The sequence below is a fragment of the Salmo salar genome, chromosome ssa06 (genome assembly GCF_905237065.1).
Source record: "Salmo salar chromosome ssa06, Ssal_v3.1, whole genome shotgun sequence".
Classification (NCBI taxonomy): Eukaryota; Metazoa; Chordata; class Actinopteri; order Salmoniformes; family Salmonidae; genus Salmo; species Salmo salar.
In genome coordinates this window covers 9,318,139-9,338,504 of record NC_059447.1, presented here as the reverse complement: position 1 = coordinate 9,338,504, position 20,366 = coordinate 9,318,139, and the positions used below count along the sequence as shown (strand labels likewise).

At 45.2% G+C, this 20,366-nt stretch overlaps 1 protein-coding gene across 2 annotated transcripts in view; it reads right to left on the bottom strand.

The window, feature by feature from the left end:
- LOC106606222 (tubulin-specific chaperone D) overlaps positions 1 to 20,366 on the bottom strand; it is a 120,368-nt gene that overhangs the window by 62,981 nt on the left and 37,021 nt on the right. For both annotated transcript variants that reach the window (XR_006770116.1, XM_045719709.1), the window contains exons 16-18: positions 14,457 to 14,514; positions 13,945 to 13,974; positions 13,159 to 13,244 (exon numbers count right to left, since the gene is read on the bottom strand). Coding sequence is in view for 1 of the 2 variants with exons in the window: in XM_045719709.1 (XP_045575665.1) it covers positions 13,159 to 13,244; positions 13,945 to 13,974; positions 14,457 to 14,514 (174 nt within the window). In the remaining variant the exon portion in view is untranslated. The remainder of the gene's footprint in view (positions 1 to 13,158; positions 13,245 to 13,944; positions 13,975 to 14,456; positions 14,515 to 20,366) is intronic.

The window sequence follows — 20,366 nt, the reverse complement described above, 5'->3', positions numbered from 1 at the left end:
CTAACTACAGTACTGGACACAGCTAACTAACTAACTAACTACAGTACTGGACACAGCTAACTAACTAACTACAGTACTGGACACAGCTAACTAAATACCTACAGTACTGGACAAAGCTAACTAACTACCTACAGTACTGGACACAGCTAACTAACTAACTACCTACAGTACTGGACACAGCTAACTAACTAACTAAAGTACACAGCTAACTAACTAACTACAGTACAGGACACAGCTAACTAACTAACTACAGTACAGGACACAGCTAACTAACTAACTACAGTACAGGACACAGCTAACTACCTACCTACAGTACTGGACACAGCTAACTACCTACCTACAGTACTGGACACAGCTAACTACCTACCTACAGTACTGGACACAGCTAACTACCTACCTACAGTACTGGACACAGCTAACTAACTACCTACCTACAGTACTGGACACAGCTAACTAACTACCTACCTACAGTACTGGACACAGCTAACTAACTACCTACCTACAGTACTGGACACAGCTAACTACCTACAGTACAGGACACAGCTAACTACCTACAGTACAGGACACAGCTAACTACCTACAGTACAGGACACAGCTAACTACCTACAGTACAGGACACAGCTAACTACCTACAGTACAGGACACAGCTAACTACCTACAGTACAGGACACAGCTACGTACCTACCTACAGTACTGGACACAGCTAACTAACTAACTAAAGTACAGGACACAGCTAACTACAGTACAGGACACAGCTAACTACAGTACAGGACACAGCTAACTAACTAACTACAGTACAGGACACAGCTAACTAACTACATACAGTACAGGACACAGCTAACTAACTAACTAACTACAGTGCTGGACACAGCTAACTAACTACCTACAGTACTGGACACAGCTAACTAACTAACTACAGTACTGGACACAGCTAACTAACTAACTACAGTACAGGACACAGCTAACTAACTAACTACCTACAGTACTGGACACAGCTAACTAACTAACTACAGTACAGGACACAGCTAACTAACTAACTACAGTACAGGACACAGCTAACTAACGAACTGAAGTACAGGACACAGCTAACTAACGAACTGAAGTACAGGACACAGCTAACTAACTACCTACAGTACTGGACACAGCTAACTAACTACCTACAGTACTGGACACAGCTAACTAACTAACTAACTACAGTACTGGACACAGCTAACTAACTACCTACAGTACTGGACACAGCTAACTAACTAACTACCTACAGTACTGGACACAGCTAACTAACTAACTACCTACAGTACTGGACACAGCTAATAACTACCTACAGTACTGGACACAGCTAATACCTACAGTACTGGACACAGCTAATACCTACAGTACTGGACACAGCTAACTAACTAACTACAGTACAGGACACAGCTAACTAACTAACTAACTACAGTGCTGGACACAGCTAACTAACTAACTACCTACAGTACTGGACACAGCTAACTAACTAACTAACTAAAGTACAGGACACAGCTAACTACAGTACAGGACACAGCTAACTAACTACATACAGTACAGGACACAGCTAACTAACTAACTAACTACAGTGCTGGACACAGCTAACTAACTACCTACAGTGCTGGACACAGCTAACTAACTACCTACAGTACTGGACACAGCTAACTAACTACTACCTACAGTACTGGACACAGCTAACTAACTAACTACCTACAGTACTGGACACAGCTAACTAACTACCTACAGTACTGGACACAGCTAACTAACTACCTACAGTACTGGACACAGCTAACTAACTACCTACAGTACTGGACACAGCTAACTAACTACCTACAGTACTGGACACAGCTAACTAACTACCTACAGTACTGGACACAGCTAACTAACTACCTACAGTACTGGACACAGCTAACTAACTAACTACCTACAGTACTGGACACAGCTAACTAACTAACTACCTACAGTACTGGACACAGCTAACTAACTAACTACCTACAGTACTGGACACAGCTAACTAACTACCTACAGTACTGGACACAGCTAACTAACTAACTACCTACAGTACTGGACACAGCTAACTAACTAACTACCTACAGTACTGGACACAGCTAACTAACTACCTACAGTACTGGACACAGCTAACTAACTACCTACAGTACTGGACACAGCTAACTAACTACCTACAGTACTGGACACAGCTAACTAACTACCTACAGTACTGGACACAGCTAACTAACTACCTACAGTACTGGACACAGCTAACTAACTAACTACCTACAGTACTGGACACAGCTAACTAACTAACTACCTACAGTACTGGACACAGCTAACTAACTAACTACCTACAGTACTGGACACAGCTAACTAACTAACTACCTACAGTACTGGACACAGCTAACTAACTAACTACCTACAGTACTGGACACAGTTAACTAACTAACTACAGTACTGGACACAGCTAACTAACTAACTACCTACAGTACTGGACACAGCTAATACCTACAGTACAGGACACAGCTAACTAACTAACTAACTACAGTGCTGGACACAGCTAACTAACTAACTACCTACAGTACTGGACACAGCTAACTAACTAACTACAGTACAGGACACAGCTAACTAACTAACTACAGTACAGGACACAGCTAACTAACTAACTACAGTACAGGACACAGCTAACTAACTAACTAAAGTACAGGACACAGCTAACTACAGTACAGGACACAGCTAACTAACTACATATAGTACAGGACACAGCTAACTAACTAACTAACTACAGTGCTGGACACAGCTAACTAACTACCTACAGTACTGGACACAGCTAACTAACTACCTACAGTACAGGACACAGCTAACTAACTAACTACCTACAGTACTGGACACAGCTAACTAACTAACTACAGTACAGGACACAGCTAACTAACTAACTACAGTACAGGACACAGCTAACTAACGAACTGAAGTACAGGACACAGCTAACTAACTACCTACAGTACTGGACACAGCTAACTAACTACCTACAGTACTGGACACAGCTAACTAACTAACTACCTACAGTACTGGACACAGCTAACTAACTAACTACCTACAGTACTGGACACAGCTAACTAACTAACTAACTACAGTACTGGACACAGCTAACTAACTAACTACAGTACTGGACACAGCTAACTAACTAACTACCTACAGTACTGGACACAGCTAACTAACTACAGTACTGGACACAGCTAACTAACTACCTACAGTACAGGACACAGCTAACTAACTAACTAACTACAGTGCTGGACACAGCTAACTAACTAACTACCTACAGTACTGGACACAGCTAACTAACTAACTACAGTACAGGACACAGCTAACTAACTAACTAACTACAGTACAGGACACAGCTAACTAACTAACTACCTACAGTACTGGACACAGCTAACCAACTAACGAAAGTACAGGACACAGCTAACTAAAGTACAGGACACAGCTAACTACAGTACAGGACACAGCTAACTAACTAACTAACTAACTACAGTGCTGGACACAGCTAACTAACTAACTAACTAACTACAGTGCTGGACACAGCTAACTAACGAACTGAAGTACAGGACACAGCTAACTAACTACCTACAGTACTGGACACAGCTAACTAACTAACTACCTACAGTACTGGACACAGCTAACTAACTAACTACCTACAGTACTGGACACAGCTAACTAACTAACTACCTACAGTACTGGACACAGCTAACTAACTAACTACCTACAGTACTGGACACAGCTAACTAACTAACTACCTACAGTACTGGACACAGCTAACTAACTAACTACCTACAGTACTGGACACAGCTAACTAACTAACTACCTACAGTACAGGACACAGCTAACTAACTACCTACAGTACAGGACACAGCTAACTAACTACCTACAGTACAGGACACAGCTAACTAACTAACTACAGTACAGGACACAGCTAACTAACTACCTACAGTACAGGACACAGCTAACTAACTAACTACCTACAGTACAGGACACAGCTAACTAACTAACTACCTACAGTACAGGACACAGCTAACTAACTAACTACCTACAGTACAGGACACAGCTAACTAACTAACTACCTACAGTACAGGACACAGCTAACTACCTACAGTACAGGACACAGCTAACTACCTACAGTACAGGACACAGCTAACTACCTACAGTACAGGACACAGCTAACTACCTACCTACAGTACTGGACACAGCTAACTAACTAACTACCGTACTGGACACAGCTAACTAACTAACTACCTACAGTACTGGACACAGCTAACTACCTACCTACAGTACTGGACACAGCTAACTAACTAACTAACTACAGTACTGGACACAGCTAACTAACTAACTACAGTACTGGACACAGCTAACTACCTACAGTACACAGCTAACTAAATACCTACAGTACTGGACACAGCTAACTAACTACCTACCTACAGTACTGGACACAGCTAACTAACTACCTACCTACAGTACTGGACACAGCTAACTAACTAACTAACTACAGTACTGGACACAGCTAACTAACTAACTACAGTACTGGACACAGTTAACTAACTAACTAACTACAGTACTGGACACAGTTAACTAACTAACTAACTACAGTACTAGACACAGCTAACTACCTACAGTACAGGACACAGCTAACTACCTACAGTACAGGACACAGCTAACTAACTAACTACAGTACTGGACACAGCTAACTAACTAACTACAGTACTGGACACAGCTAACTAACTAACTACAGTACTGGACACAGCTAACTAACTAACTACAGTACTGGACACAGCTAACTAACTAACTACAGTACTGGACACAGCTAACTAACTAACTACAGTACTGGACACAGCTAACTAACTAACTACAGTACTGGACACAGCTAACTAACTAACTACAGTACTGGACACAGCTAACTACCTAACTACAGTACTGGACACAGCTAACTACCTAACTACAGTACAGGACACAGCTAACTACCTACCTACAGTACTGGACACAGCTAACTACCTACCTACAGTACTGGACACAGCTAACTACCTACCTACAGTACTGGACACAGCTAACTACCTACCTACAGTACTGGACACAGCTAACTACCTACCTACAGTACTGGACACAGCTAACTAACTACCTACCTACAGTACTGGACACAGCTAACTACCTACAGTACAGGACACAGCTAACTACCTACAGTACAGGACACAGCTAACTACCTACAGTACAGGACACAGCTAACTACCTACAGTACAGGACACAGCTAACTACCTACAGTACAGGACACAGCTAACTACCTACCTACAGTACTGGACACAGCTAACTACCTACCTACAGTACTGGACACAGCTAACTAACTAACTACCTACAGTACTGGACACAGCTAACTAACTAACTACCTACAGTACTGGACACAGCTAACTAACTAACTACCTACAGTACTGGACACAGCTAACTAACTACAGTACAGGACACAGCTAACTAACTAACTAACTACAGTACTGGACACAGCTAACTAAATAACTACAGTACTGGACACAGCTAACTAAATACCTACAGTACACAGCTAACTAACTACCTACAGTACTGGACACAGCTAACTAACTACCTACCTACAGTACTGGACACAGCTAACTAACTACCTACCTACAGTACTGGACACAGCTAACTAACTACCTACCTACAGTACTGGACACAGCTAACTAACTACCTACCTACAGTACTGGACACAGCTAACTAACTAACTACAGTACTGGACACAGCTAACTAACTAACTAACTAACTACAGTACTGGACACAGCTAACTAACTAACTAACTACAGTACTGGACACAGCTAACTACCTACAGTACAGGACACAGCTAACTACAGTACTGGACACAGCTAACTACCTACAGTACAGGACACAGCTAACTACCTACAGTACAGGACACAGCTAACTAACTAACTACAGTACTGGACACAGCTAACTAACTAACTACAGTACTGGACACAGCTAACTAACTAACTACAGTACTGGACACAGCTAACTAACTAACTACAGTACTGGACACAGCTAACTAACTAACTAACTAACTACAGTACTGGACACAGCTAACTAACTACAGTACTGGACACAGCTAACTAACTAACTACAGTACTGGACACAGCTAACTAAATACCTACAGTACTGGACACAGCTAACTAACTAACTACCTACAGTACACAGCTAACTAACTAACTACCTACAGTACTGGACACAGCTAACTAACTAACTAAAGTACACAGCTAACTAACTAACTACAGTACAGGACACAGCTAACTAACTAACTACAGTACAGGACACAGCTAACTAACTAACTACAGTACAGGACACAGCTAACTAACTAACTACAGTACAGGACACAGCTAACTACCTACCTACAGTACTGGACACAGCTAACTACCTACCTACAGTACTGGACACAGCTAACTACCTACCTACAGTACTGGACACAGCTAACTACCTACCTACAGTACTGGACACAGCTAACTACCTACCTACAGTACTGGACACAGCTAACTAACTACCTACCTACAGTACTGGACACAGCTAACTAACTACCTACCTACAGTACTGGACACAGCTAACTAACTACCTACCTACAGTACTGGACACAGCTAACTAACTACCTACCTACAGTACTGGACACAGCTAACTAACTACCTACCTACAGTACTGGACACAGCTAACTACCTACAGTACAGGACACAGCTAACTACCTACAGTACAGGACACAGCTAACTACCTACAGTACAGGACACAGCTAACTACCTACAGTACAGGACACAGCTAACTACCTACCTACAGTACTGGACACAGCTAACTAACTAACTACCGTACTGGACACAGCTAACTAACTAACTACCGTACTGGACACAGCTAACTAACTAACTACCTACAGTACTGGACACAGCTAACTAACTACCTACAGTACAGGACACAGATAACTACCTACCTACAGTACTGGACACAGCTAACTAACTAACTAACTACAGTACTGGACACAGCTAACTAACTAACTACCTACAGTACACAGCTAACTAACTAACTACAGTACTAGACACAGCTAACTACCTACAGTACACAGCTAACTAAATACCTACAGTACTGGACACAGCTAACTACCTACCTACAGTACTGGACACAGCTAACTACCCAACTACAGTACTGGACACAGCTAACTAACTACCTACCTACAGTACTGGACACAGCTAACTAACCACCTACCTACAGTACAGGACACAGCTAACTAACCACCTACCTACAGTACAGGACACAGCTAACTAACTAACTACAGTACTGGACACAGCTAACTAACTAACTACCTACAGTACTGGACACAGCTAACTACCTACAGTACAGGACACAGCTAACTACAGTACTGGACACAGCTAACTACCTACAGTACAGGACACAGCTAACTACAGTACTGGACACAGCTAACTAACTAACTACAGTACTGGACACAGCTAACTAACTAACTACAGTACTGGACACAGCTAACTAACTAACTACAGTACTGGACACAGCTAACTAACTAACTACAGTACTGGACACAGCTAACTAACTACAGTACTGGACACAGCTAACTACAGTACTGGACACAGCTAACTAACTACAGTACTGGACACAGCTAACTAACTACAGTACTGGACACAGCTAACTAACTAACTACAGTACTGGACACAGCTAACTAAATACCTACAGTACTGGACACAGCTAACTAACTAACTACCTACAGTACACAGCTAACTAACTAACTACCGTACTGGACACAGCTAACTACCTACAGTACACAGCTAACTAAATACCTACAGTACTGGACACAGCTAACTACCCAACTACAGTACTGGACACAGCTAACTACCCAACTACAGTACTGGACACAGCTAACTACCCAACTACAGTACTGGACACAGCTAACTAACTACCTACAGTACACAGCTATTTGAAGGCTCCTTTTCAACAACATTTAGCATCAGCCTACAGAACATATTGTCATATTGTTTATTTCCTCAACAACATCTTGGGCCTCAACAGTAATCTGCTGCTCCAGTCAGAAGTGAAGTAGGTCTCCCCCGGGGCTACATTCTTTAACAGGTTTTACTCTATGATGTGGGAGCAATGTTTACTCTGACAGTATAGGTGGTGGTAGAGACGTCACTCATAGGATTAGGATGGTGGCAGTCACATTCTACAGAGAGGCAGGGCTGCGTCTGAAATGGCATTCTAGTGCACTACGTTAAACCAGGGCCGGTAGAGAATAGGATGCCATTTCAGACGCAGTCAGTGACACAGCCTCAGGGCACCTATGGTGACAGTCACATTCTACGGAGAGGCAGGGCTTTGACAGCTCAGATACCTGAGACGTCAGCGATGCATTGAGAAGAAGAGAAAATGTCCCTGGTTCAACATAAAGGACCTGTCCTGTGCACACTCCTTCACAAAAAACGACTTTTACAATATAAGGGGCAGGCTCCATTTAACTAAGGCCAGATAGTACAGCTATGTTCTGTTGTTCTGGGTAGTGTAAAAGCTACTACCAGGGAAATGGTTTCTAAAGACACAACCCTCTGAGAAGGTCTAAATGTGTACACGTAACCACAGCAGTGTTCTACAATATTGGACCGTTGAGATTTTTCAAACTCTGTAGTGCAGCTCAAGCAATTTCTCCAACTGTCAACACATTCAAATGAATAGAGGACGTGTAACGGAGACGCGTTGGTTGGGAATTGTGGGGAGGAGCGCGTTCGGGCTGTGTCCCCCACCGCGGATGGTGGTCTCAGAGCCACGTAGCTATGTCACAATGGGTCACCTGACTGTCACGTCTCAGCATCTGTCAACTATGACTCCGGCTGAACACTTCAAGCTCCTGTCTGGGACAGGTGTCTCTATCGATATCGATATGTTACTGTGTGTTGTAATATACTGTTCTCTGTTCCTGTCTATGCCCCTTTCTGTCCAAAGAGGTCATGTCTAGACACCAGCTAGGTTTCATACAATTGGCTTTCATGAGAATATTCAAAAATTTGCATAAAACAGTATCAGATTTTCCCACCAGATGTGTTTCCACCAAACTGGTTTGTTGCTGATAAAATGCTGTGCGTGATGACTTAGTGCATACAGTAGGGGGAAAAAGTATTTGATCCCTGCTGATTTTGTACGTTAGCCCATTTACAAAGAAAGGATCAGTCTATAATTTTAATGGTAGGTTTATTTGAACAGTGAGAGACAGAATAACAACAACAACAAAATCCAGAAAAACGCATGTCAAAAATGTTATAAAATGATTAGCATTTTAATGAGGGAAAAAAGTATTGGACCCCTCTGCAAAACATGACTTAGTACTTGGTGGCAAAACCCTTGTTGGCAATCACAGAGGTCAGATGTTTCTTGTAGTTGGCCACCAGGTTTGTACACATCTCAGGAGGGATTTTGTCCCACTCCTCTTTGCAGATCTTCTCCAAGTCATTAAGGTTTCGAGGCTGACGTTTGGCAACTCGAACCTTCAGCTCCCTCCACAGATTTTCTATAGGATTTAGGTCTGGAGACTGGCTAGGCCACTCCAGGACCTTAATGTGCTTCTTCTTGAGCCACTCCTTTGTTGCCTTGGCCGTGTGTTTTGGGTCATTGTCATGCTGGAATACCCATCCACGACCCATTTTCAATGCCCTGGCTGAGGGAAGGAGGTTCTCATCCAAGATTTGACGGTACATGGCCCCGTCCATCGTCCCTTTGATGCGGTGAAGTTATCCTGTCCCCTTAGCAGAAAAACACCCCCAAAGCATAATGTTTCCACCTCCATGTTTGACGGTGGGGATAGTGTTCTTGGGGTCATAGGCAGCATTCCTCCTCCTCCAAGCACGGCGAGTTGAGTTGATGTCAAAGAGCTCCATTTTAGTCTCATCTGACCACAACACTTTCACCAGTTGTCCTCTGAGTCATTCAGATGTTCATTGAAAAACTTCAGACGGGCATGTATATGTGCTTTCTTGAGCAGGGGGACCTTGCGGGCGCTGCAGGATTTCAGTCCTTCACGGCGTAGTGTGTTACCAATAGTTTTCTTGGTGACTATGGTCCCAGCTGCCTTGAGATCATTGACAAGATCCTCCCGTGTAGTTCTGGGCTGATTCCTCACCATTCTCATGATCATTGCAACTCCACGAGGTGAAATCTTGCATGGAGCCCCAGGCCCGAGGGATATTGACAGTTCTTTTGTGTTTCTTCCATTTGCGAATAATCGCGCCAAATGTTGTCACCTTCTCACCAAGCTGCTTGGCGATGGTCTTGTAGCCCATTCCAGCCTTGTGTAGGTCTAGAATCTTGTCCCTGACATCCTTGGAGAGCTCTTTGGTCTTGGCCATGGTGGAGAGTTGGGAATCTGATTGATTGATTGCTTCTGTGGATAGGTGTCTTTTTTTACAGGTAACAAGCTGCGGTTAGGAGCCCTCCCTTTAAGAGTGTGCTCCTAATCTCAGCTCGTTACCTGTATAAAAGACACATGGGAGCCAGAAATCTTTCTGATTGAGAGTGGGTCAAATACTTATTTCCCTCATTAAAATGCAAATCAATTTATAATATTTCTGACATGCGTTTTTCTGGATTTTTTTGTTGTTATTCTGTCTCTCACTGTTCAAATAAACCTACCATTAAAATTATAGACTGATAATTTCTTTGTCAGTGGGCAAACGTACAAAATCAGCAGGGGATCAAATACTTTTTTCCCTCACTGTATAAACATTTATTTTGCGATTAAGTAGTTTTGTCAAAAACAATGTTGCGTTACATAACAAATGTACCCACACTGGTCTTGGTGCTCTGGCCAACAGCTTGCAATTACAATGTGGGTAGTCTGGCCAACAGCTTGCAATTACAATGTGGGTAGGCTAGCCCACATGATGAGATTATTTACAATGCGGGTAGGCTGGCCGACATGATGAGATTATTTACAATGTGGGTAGACTAGCCTACATGATGAGATTAATTACAATGCGGGTAGGCTAGCCCACATGATGAGATTATTTACAATGCGGGTAGGCTAGCCCACATGAGATTATTTACAATACGGGTAGGCTGGCCTACATGATGAGATTATTTACAATGCGGGTAGGCTAGCCTACATGATGACATTATTTACAATGCGGGTAGGCTAGTCTACATGAGTACATTATTTACAATGCGGGTAGGCTAGTCTACATGAGTACATTATTTACAATGCGGGTAGGCTAGTCTACATGATGACATTATTTACAATGCGGGTAGGCTAGTCTACATGAGTACATTATTTACAATGCGGGTAGGCTGGTCTACATGATGACATTATTTACAATGCGGGTAGGCTAGTCTACATGAGTACATTATTTACAATACGGGTAGGCTGGTCTACATGATAACATTATTTACAATGCGGGTAGGCTGGTCTACATGATAACATTATTTACAATGCGGGTAGGCTAGTCTACATGATAACATTATTTACAATGCGGGTAGGCTAGCCTACATGATGAGATTATTTACAATGCGGGTAGGCTAGTCTACATGATGACATTATTTACAATGCGGGTAGGCTGGTCTACATGATGACATTATTTACAATGCGGGTAGGCTGGTCTACATGATGACATTATTTACAATGCGGGTAGGCTGGTCTACATGATGACATTATTTACAATGCGGGTAGGCTAGTCTACATGATGACATTATTTACAATGCGGGTAGTCTGGTCTACATGATAACATTATTTACAGTGCGGGTAGGCTAGTCTACATGATGACATTATTTACAATGCGGGTAGGCTGGTCTACATGATGACATTATTTACAATGCGGGTAGGCTGGTCTACATGATGACATTATTTACAATGCGGGTAGGCTGGTCTACATGATGACATTATTTACAATGCGGGTAGGCTGGTCTACATGATGACATTATTTACAATGCGGGTAGGCTAGTCTACATGATGACATTATTTACAATGCGGGTAGGCTGGTCTACATGATGACATTATTTACAATGCGGGTAGGCTGGTCTACATGATGACATTATTTACAATGCGGGTAGGCTGGTCTACATGATGACATTATTTACAATGCGGGTAGGCTAGTCTACATGATGACATTATTTACAATGCGGGTAGGCTGGTCTACATGATGACATTATTTACAATGCGGGTAGGCTGGTCTACATGATGACATTATTTACAATGCGGGTAGGCTGGTCTACATGATGACATTATTTACAATGCGGGTAGGCTGGTCTACATGATGACATTATTTACAATGCGGGTAGGCTGGTCTACATGATGACATTATTTACAATGCGGGTAGGCTGGTCTACATGATAACATTATTATGGACATAACTTAGATTGTTTTGATTTGTCAAACGGCAGCCAAGTATCGAAGCATCGATCATCACGTCACCAGAATAAGACAGTCGATATTTATTGGTAAATGAACATCAAGCTCATCACTGTGCACTTTCACCTCCCTGTAAAGTTCATCACAACTTATTTCATCTGTACCTTATTAACCTGCATGTTACCTGAGTGGTAGTGGGAGGACAACACACCATATCATCACCTGACTCCAAGTTTTACTTCAATATGATGATTATTATATCTACAGTACCAGTCAGAAATGTGGACACACCTACTCATTCAAGGGTTTTTCTTTATTTTTACTATATTCTATATTGTAGATTAATAGAGAAGACATTAAAACTATTAAATAACATAGGGAACCATGTAGTAACCAAAAAAAGTGTTAAATAAATCAAAATATATTGTATATGAGATTCTTTGCCTTAATGACAGCTCTGCACACTCTTGGCACACCCTGGAATGAGTAGGTGTGTCCAAACCTTTGAATGGTACTGTATATTAGCGCATAAAGGCGTTTCCACCGCTCTTTCTCGCATAATACATTTTATAGACACAAAAAGATACTGTACCCACATTCCCGGTAGTGACTTTTTTCACGCGTCAGGTAATTCCTCCTCATGAAAAGGTTGGATGGAAACCTGGTTAATAGACTGTGTCTAGTTATTAAGGAGGTCCATCTTGGCTCAAGAGCTCCCCTAGAGGTCAAACCTCTGTAGAGTATCTTTAACTCACCTGATGGTCAGGTAACAGTTGTTCAGGTTCCCAACAGCAAAGTAGTCAGCTGCTACTACTATGTCGATACCGTAGGGGAATGTGCCCTGGAGACAGAGAGGCAAGGGATCACATCTATGGTTTTACTTATGTACCAAGAGAACAGTGGTTTCAGTGTGACCGTCTGGGTTCGAACCCAGGTCTCCTGTTAGCCCCGCTGAGCTAAAGCCTATGCATTAGACCAGGGAGCTAACACAAATCTCCAGGTCTCAGGCAAGGTTACCAAAACACTTCTGTGTCCATCAGTAAACCCATGGTATACAATACGAGCCACAATTAATGATATGAACAGTTGAATAATATGAACATTTGAAATAATATGAAATCTCAATGGTAAGTACATTCCGATAACGAGTCACTAGATCTGATGCCAAGCTTGGCAAGTGCTGGCGGCACACAAAGCATATTCATCTATGCCTGTGGCCAAGTCAGTGTAGGCATTTCTTGATCAGCACAGAATTTAGTTTTCTGGCAGTTGTTGATCTGTTTAGAGGACTTTAGTGACAGTCAGGGCACGTTACAGTTACACCTGGATGGTAGGTGATCTGTTTAGAGGACTTTAGTGACAGTCAGGCCACGTTACAGTTACACCTGGATGGTAGGTGATCTGTTTAGAGGACTTTAGTGACAGTCAGGGCACGTTACAGTTACACCTGGATGGTAGGTGATCATTATAATTCAAATGTACTGTGTATCATAGCATGTAATAACTAATAACCTATGATTTTGGTAACTGGGTTCACAAACCTGTCTTCCCACATTCTCCTGGAAGGCAGCCTGGGAGAGAAAGAGAAAAATACACAGTTTAGAAGTTAGATAATAGTCAGTAGTGAGATCTGATAGAAATGACAGGGTCTAAGAGACAGTAGTTAGATAATAGTCAGTAGTGAGATCTGATAGAAATGACAGGGTCTAAGAGACAGTAGTTAGATAATAGTCAGTAGTGAGATCTGATAGAAATGACAGGGTCTAAGAGACAGTAGTTAGATAATAGTCAGTAGTGAGATCTGATAGAAATGACAGGGTCTAAGAGACAGTAGTTAGATAATAGTCAGTAGTGAGATCTGATAGAAATGACAGGGTCTAAGAGACAGTAGTTAGATAATAGTCAGTAGTGAGATCTGATAGAAATGACAGGGTCTAAGAGACAGTAGTTAGATAATAGTCAGTAGTGAGATCTGATAGAAATGACAGGGTCTAAGAGACAGTAGTTAGATAATAGTCAGTAGTGAGATCTGATAGAAAGTGTGGTCACTCACTGATGCAGCTCTACGACAGTTGATGTTTCGGTCAAACACAGCAGTGATCACCAGAGCACTGAAAAGAGAGAGAGACAAATGGATAGACAGATAAACACACTGATACACAGGCAGGCAGGTGAATGTATTACCTTAATGCCTTTGTATTGGGTGTTGGGCCACAGTGAAGTCATTGCTATGACCGGACAGGAGAGAACCCTTGAAGAACAAAACAGATCACCCAAGTTTGACCTTGTGATTGTTGATAAAAGTATGAACTACTAAACTACCAAGTAAAGTGTTAGCCAGTTTCTTGGTCGACCAACTGAAGAAAAACAACCTAATCTGGGCTGAGAACCAAATTCAACAAGTTGACATTGTATCAACAACAACAACCTGAAGGAATGTATGATTACATATGACTCCGGGCCCTCCTGTAGTCACTGACTCCGGGCCCTCCTGTAGTCACTGACTCCGGGCCCTCCTGTAGTCACTGACTCCGGGCCCCTCCTGTAGTCACTGACTCCGGGCCCCTCCTGTAGTCACTGACTCCGGGCCCCTCCTGTAGTCACTGACTCCGGGCCCCCTCCTGTAGTCACTGACTCCGGGCCCCCTCCTGTAGTCACTGACTCCGGGCCCCCTCCTGTAGTCACTGACTCCGGGCCCCCTCCTGTAGTCACTGACTCCGGGCCCCCTCCTGTAGTCACTGACTCCGGGCCCCCTCCTGTAGTCACTGACTCCGGGCCCCCTCCTGTAGTCACTGACTCCGGGCCCCCTCCTGTAGTCACTGACTCCGGGCCCCCTCCTGTAGTCACTGACTCCGGGCCCCCTCCTGTAGTCACTGACTCCGGGCCCCCTCCTGTAGTCACTGACTCCGGGCCCCCTCCTGTAGTCACTGACTCCGGGCCCCCTCTTTAATCACACTGTTGACATCCATTCTCTCTCCTTACAAATCATCCACCCATTTCTGTCCTCCCTCTTTTCCAATCTCTTTTTGTCCTCCCTCTAAGTGTCATAGGAAGGTGTAGGTGTGTGAACTAGGCTGCTGAGGGATACCCAGTTCCTCTGACAGCCAGCCACCCAACCAGCCAGGCCGCCAGCCAGCCACCCAACCAGCCAGGCCGCCAGGCAGCCACCCAACCAGCCAGGCCGCCAGGCAGCCACCCAACCAGCCAGGCCGCCAGGCAGCCACCCAACCAGCCAGGCAGCCAGGCAGCCACCCAACCAGCCAGGCCGCCAGGCAGCCACCCAGCCAGCCACCCAACCAGCCAGGCAGCCACCCAATCAGCCAGGCAGCCACCCAACCAGCCAGGCCGCCAGCCAGCCACCCAACCAGCCACCCAACCAGCCAGGCCGCCAGCCACCCAACCAGCCAGCCAGCCACCCAACCAGCCAGCCAGCCACCCAACCAGCCAGGCCGCCAGCCAGCCACCCAACCAGCCAGGCCGCCAGGCAGCCACCCAGCCAGCCACCCAACCAGCCAGGCAGCCACCCAACCAGCCAGCCAGCCACCCAACCAGCCAGGCCGCCAGCCAGCCACCCAACCAGCCACCCAACCAGCCAGGCCGCCAGCCACCCAACCAGCCAGCCAGCCACCCAACCAGCCAGGCCGCCAGCCAGCCACCCAACCAGCCAGGCCGCCAGCCAGCCACCCAACCAGCCAGGCCGCCAGCCACCCAACCAGCCAGGCCGCCAGCCACCCAACCAGCCAGGCCGCCAGCCACCCAACCAGCCAGGCCGCCAGCCAGCCACCCAGCCAGGCCGCCAGCCAGCCACCCAACCAGCCACCCAACCAGCCAGGCCGCCAGGCAGGGAGGGAGAAACTGCCCCAAGCTCTGCTGGCTCTCCCACTCTTCTCTCTGTCCCTGGACACTAACCCTAACCTGACTAACTCTGTTCTCTCTGTCCCTGGACACTAACCCTAACTAACTCTGTTCCCTCTGTCCCTGGACACTAACCCTAACCTGACTAACTCTGTTCCCTCTGTCCCTGGACACTAACCCTAACCTGACTAACTCTGTTCCCTCTGTCCCTGGACACTAACCCTAACCTGACTAACTCTGTTCTCTCTGTCCCTGGACACTAACCCTAACCTGACTGTGTTCTCTCTGTCCCTGGACACTAACCCTAACCTGACTGTGTTCTCTCTGTCCCTGGACACTAACCCTAACCTGACTAACTCTGTTCTCTCTGTCCCTGGACACTAACCCTAACCTGACTAACTCTGTTCTCTCTGTCCCTGGACACTAACCCTAACCTGACTAAGTCTGTTCCCTCTGTCCCTGGACACTAACCCTAACCTGACTGTGTTCTCTCTGTCCCTGGACACTAACCCTAACCTGACTGTGTTCTCTCTGTCCCTGGACACTAACCCTAACCTGACTAACTCTGTTCCCTCTGTCCCTGGACACTAACCCTAACCTGACTAACTATGTTCCCTCTGTCCCTGGACACTAACCCTAACCTGACTAACTCTGTTCCCTCTGTCCCTGGACACTAACCCTAACCTGACTAACTATGTTCCCTCTGTCCCTGGACACTAACCCTAACCTGACTAACTATGTTCCCTCTGTCCCTGGACACTAACCCTAACCTGACTGTGTTCTCTCTGTCCCTGGACACTAACCCTAACCTGACTAACTCTGTTCTCTCTGTCCCTGGACACTAACCCTAACCTGACTGTGTTCTCTCTGTCCCTGGACACTAACCCTAACCTGACTAACTCTGTTCTCTCTGTCCCTGGACACTAACCCTAACCTGACTAACTCTGTTCCCTCTGTCCCTGGACACTAACCCTAACCTGACTAACTCTGTTCCCTCTGTCCCTGGACACTAACCCTAACCTGACTAACTCTGTTCTCTCTGTCCCTGGACACTAACCCTAACCTGACTAACTCTGTTCTCTCTGTCCCTGGACACTAACCCTAACCTGACTAACTATGTTCCCTCTGTCCCTGGACACTAACCCTAACCTGACTAAGTCTGTTCCCTCTGTCCCTGGACACTAACCCTAACCTGACTGTGTTCTCTCTGTCCCTGGACACTAACCCTAACCTGACTGTGTTCTCTCTGTCCCTGGACACTAACCCTAACCTGACTGTGTTCTCTCTGTCCCTGGACACTAACCCTAACCTGACTCTGTTCTCTCTGTCCCTGGACACTAACCCGAACCTGACTAACTGTGTTCTCTCTGTCCCTGGACACTAACCCTGACTAACCACTGTGGGTTCAGTGAGGCAACAGTCCATGGACTGGGGGGAGGAAAAGAAAGAACGAGAGTCTTATCTGAGGAGGAGAGTTCCCCTGGGGACATCCTGCACCTTATATCCTGTGTGAGTTCCAGTGTTTAATAGTGACCAAGCACAGTGTCTGTGTGTGTACCCCCCTGTGCATGTGTGTGTGTGTGTGTGTGTGTGTGTGTGTGTGTATATGTAAATGCCACACTAAAGTGGAGTAAAAATGTCACGAGGCTTTGATGAATCTGGAGCAGGACTGAGCTTGCCTGAGCCCCGGTACCAAACAGCCACCGAAACCAACCGCGCCAGGCGAAACCTGGCAAGGCTGGCGGCAGGGAGCGGGAGGCTGGTGTGTGTGTGTGTGTGGGGGGGGAGCTAGTCTGCAGAGTCACAGGGTCCCACAGGCCCAGACATGTCCAGGGAGGGAGGGAGGGAGGGAGGGAGGGGCATGTAAATGAACGTCAACTTCTCTGCAGACACAGGCAGGACAGGTGTGGAGTCATGCACAGTTAAGAGGTACACCAGAGACCTGAACACACAGAGATACCTGACTGACAACCAAGGCCCTCCACTCATCACTTCCTCCTCTCATCACCCTCTCCTCAGCATGGCAAGAAACAACCCACTCATCCACAGTAACATTAACACCTTCAGTCACCTTAAATCCTTTCAGGGACAAAGGAGCGTCTGCCTGCCTGTCTGTGAAATACATTAAGCCTGGACAGTGCTCCAAACCAAACCAGTTAGACACGTCGTATGGCTTAACAGCCAGAGGGAGATGGTTTCATCATGTTGAGGTGTGGATGAGGAGCAGGCAGAGATAGAGCCTTGTAGTCTACACCTTGAGGTGTGGATGAGGAGAGGCAGAGATAGAGGCTTGTAGTCTACACGTTGAGGTGTGGATGAGGAGAGGCAGAGATAGATGTTTGTGGTCTACGTTGAGGTGTGGATGAAGAGAGGAAGAGATAGAGGCTTGTAGTCTACACCTTGAGGTGTGGATGAGGAGAGGCAGAGGCTTGCGATAACGACCCCAGTACATATGATACCGTTGTTACTGGGAACTACGATAACGACCCCAGTACATATGATACCGTTGTTACTGGGAACCCCAGTACATATGATACCGTTGTTACTGGGAACTACGATAACGACCCCAGTACATATGATACCGTTGTTACTGGGAACTACGATAACGACCCCAGGACATATGATACCGTTGTTACTGGGAACTACGATAACGACCCCAGGACATATGATACCGTTGTTACTGGGAACTATGATAACGACCCCAGTACATATGATACCGTTGTTACTGGGAACTACGATAACGACCCCAGTACTTATGATACCGTTGTTACTGGGAACTACGATAACGACCCCAGCACATATGATACCGTTGTTACTGGGAACTACGATAACGACCCCAGTACATATGATACCGTTGTTACTGGGAACTACGATAACGACCCCAGTACATATGATACCGTTGTTACTGGGAACTACGACAACGACCCCAGTACATATGATACCGTTGTTACTGGGAACTACGATAACGACCCCAGTACATATGATACCGTTGTTACTGGGAACTACGACAACGACCCCAGTACATATGATACCGTTGTTACTGGGAACTACGATAACGACCCCAGTACATATGATACCGTTGTTACTGGGAACTACGATAACGACCCCAGTACATATGATACCGTTGTTACTGGGAACCCCAGTACATATGATACCGTTGTTACTGGGAACTACGATAACGACCCCAGTACATATGATACCGTTGTTACTGGGAACTACGATAACGGCCCCAGGACATATGATACCGTTGTTACTGGGGAGTATGAGTTCATACAACATATTCTGAGATCAGTTAGAATTCGTTGAGGTATTACATTTTTATTATTAAACGGTGATTTAAACCAAACAAGAAAGTATTTCTAAGAGAGATAGATTGAGGATAATCAGACAAAGAGAGAGAATGGGAGTTAGAGAGGGGGGGGGCAGGGAGCTAACAGAAAGACAGAAGAACTGGTTTGAGGCAGTGAATAACAACTTACAGCTGTCATACTGCTGATATGAAAATACCAGGGTCCTCATTTAGAAAACGGTGTGTACACATATTTCCCAAAACACCAGCGCACCGGTTTTCACGCAAAAGTTGGCATTTATAAAAAGTGCTTATCCTCCTTCAAACTGTAGACCAGACAGTGCGTACACACTGTTTCTAGTGGGTGAAGTATTGCATAGCAAGAAGGCAGAAGTAGCCTAGTAGCCTTGTGTAGATGGGGACATATGACAATGCGCTTATTCACAACAACAAAGTGATAAGAGGCAAAAATGCCCCCAAAAATTGCATCCAAAAATTATTTGAAACAGGCAGCTACACTGAGTGTACAAAACATTAGAAACACCTTACTAATATTGAGTTGCACCCCCCTTTTGCCCTCAGAACAGCCTCAATTCTTCAGGCCATGGACTCTACAAGGTGTTGAAAGCGTTCCACAGGGATGCTGGCCCATGTTGACTCCAATGCTTCCCACAGTTGTGTCAAGTTGGATGTCCTTTGGGGGATGGACCATTCTTGATACACACAGGAAACTGTTGAGCGTGAAAAACCCAGCAGCGATGCAGTTCTTGACACACCTTGTACCTTCTACCATACCCCGTTCAAAGGCACTTAAATCTT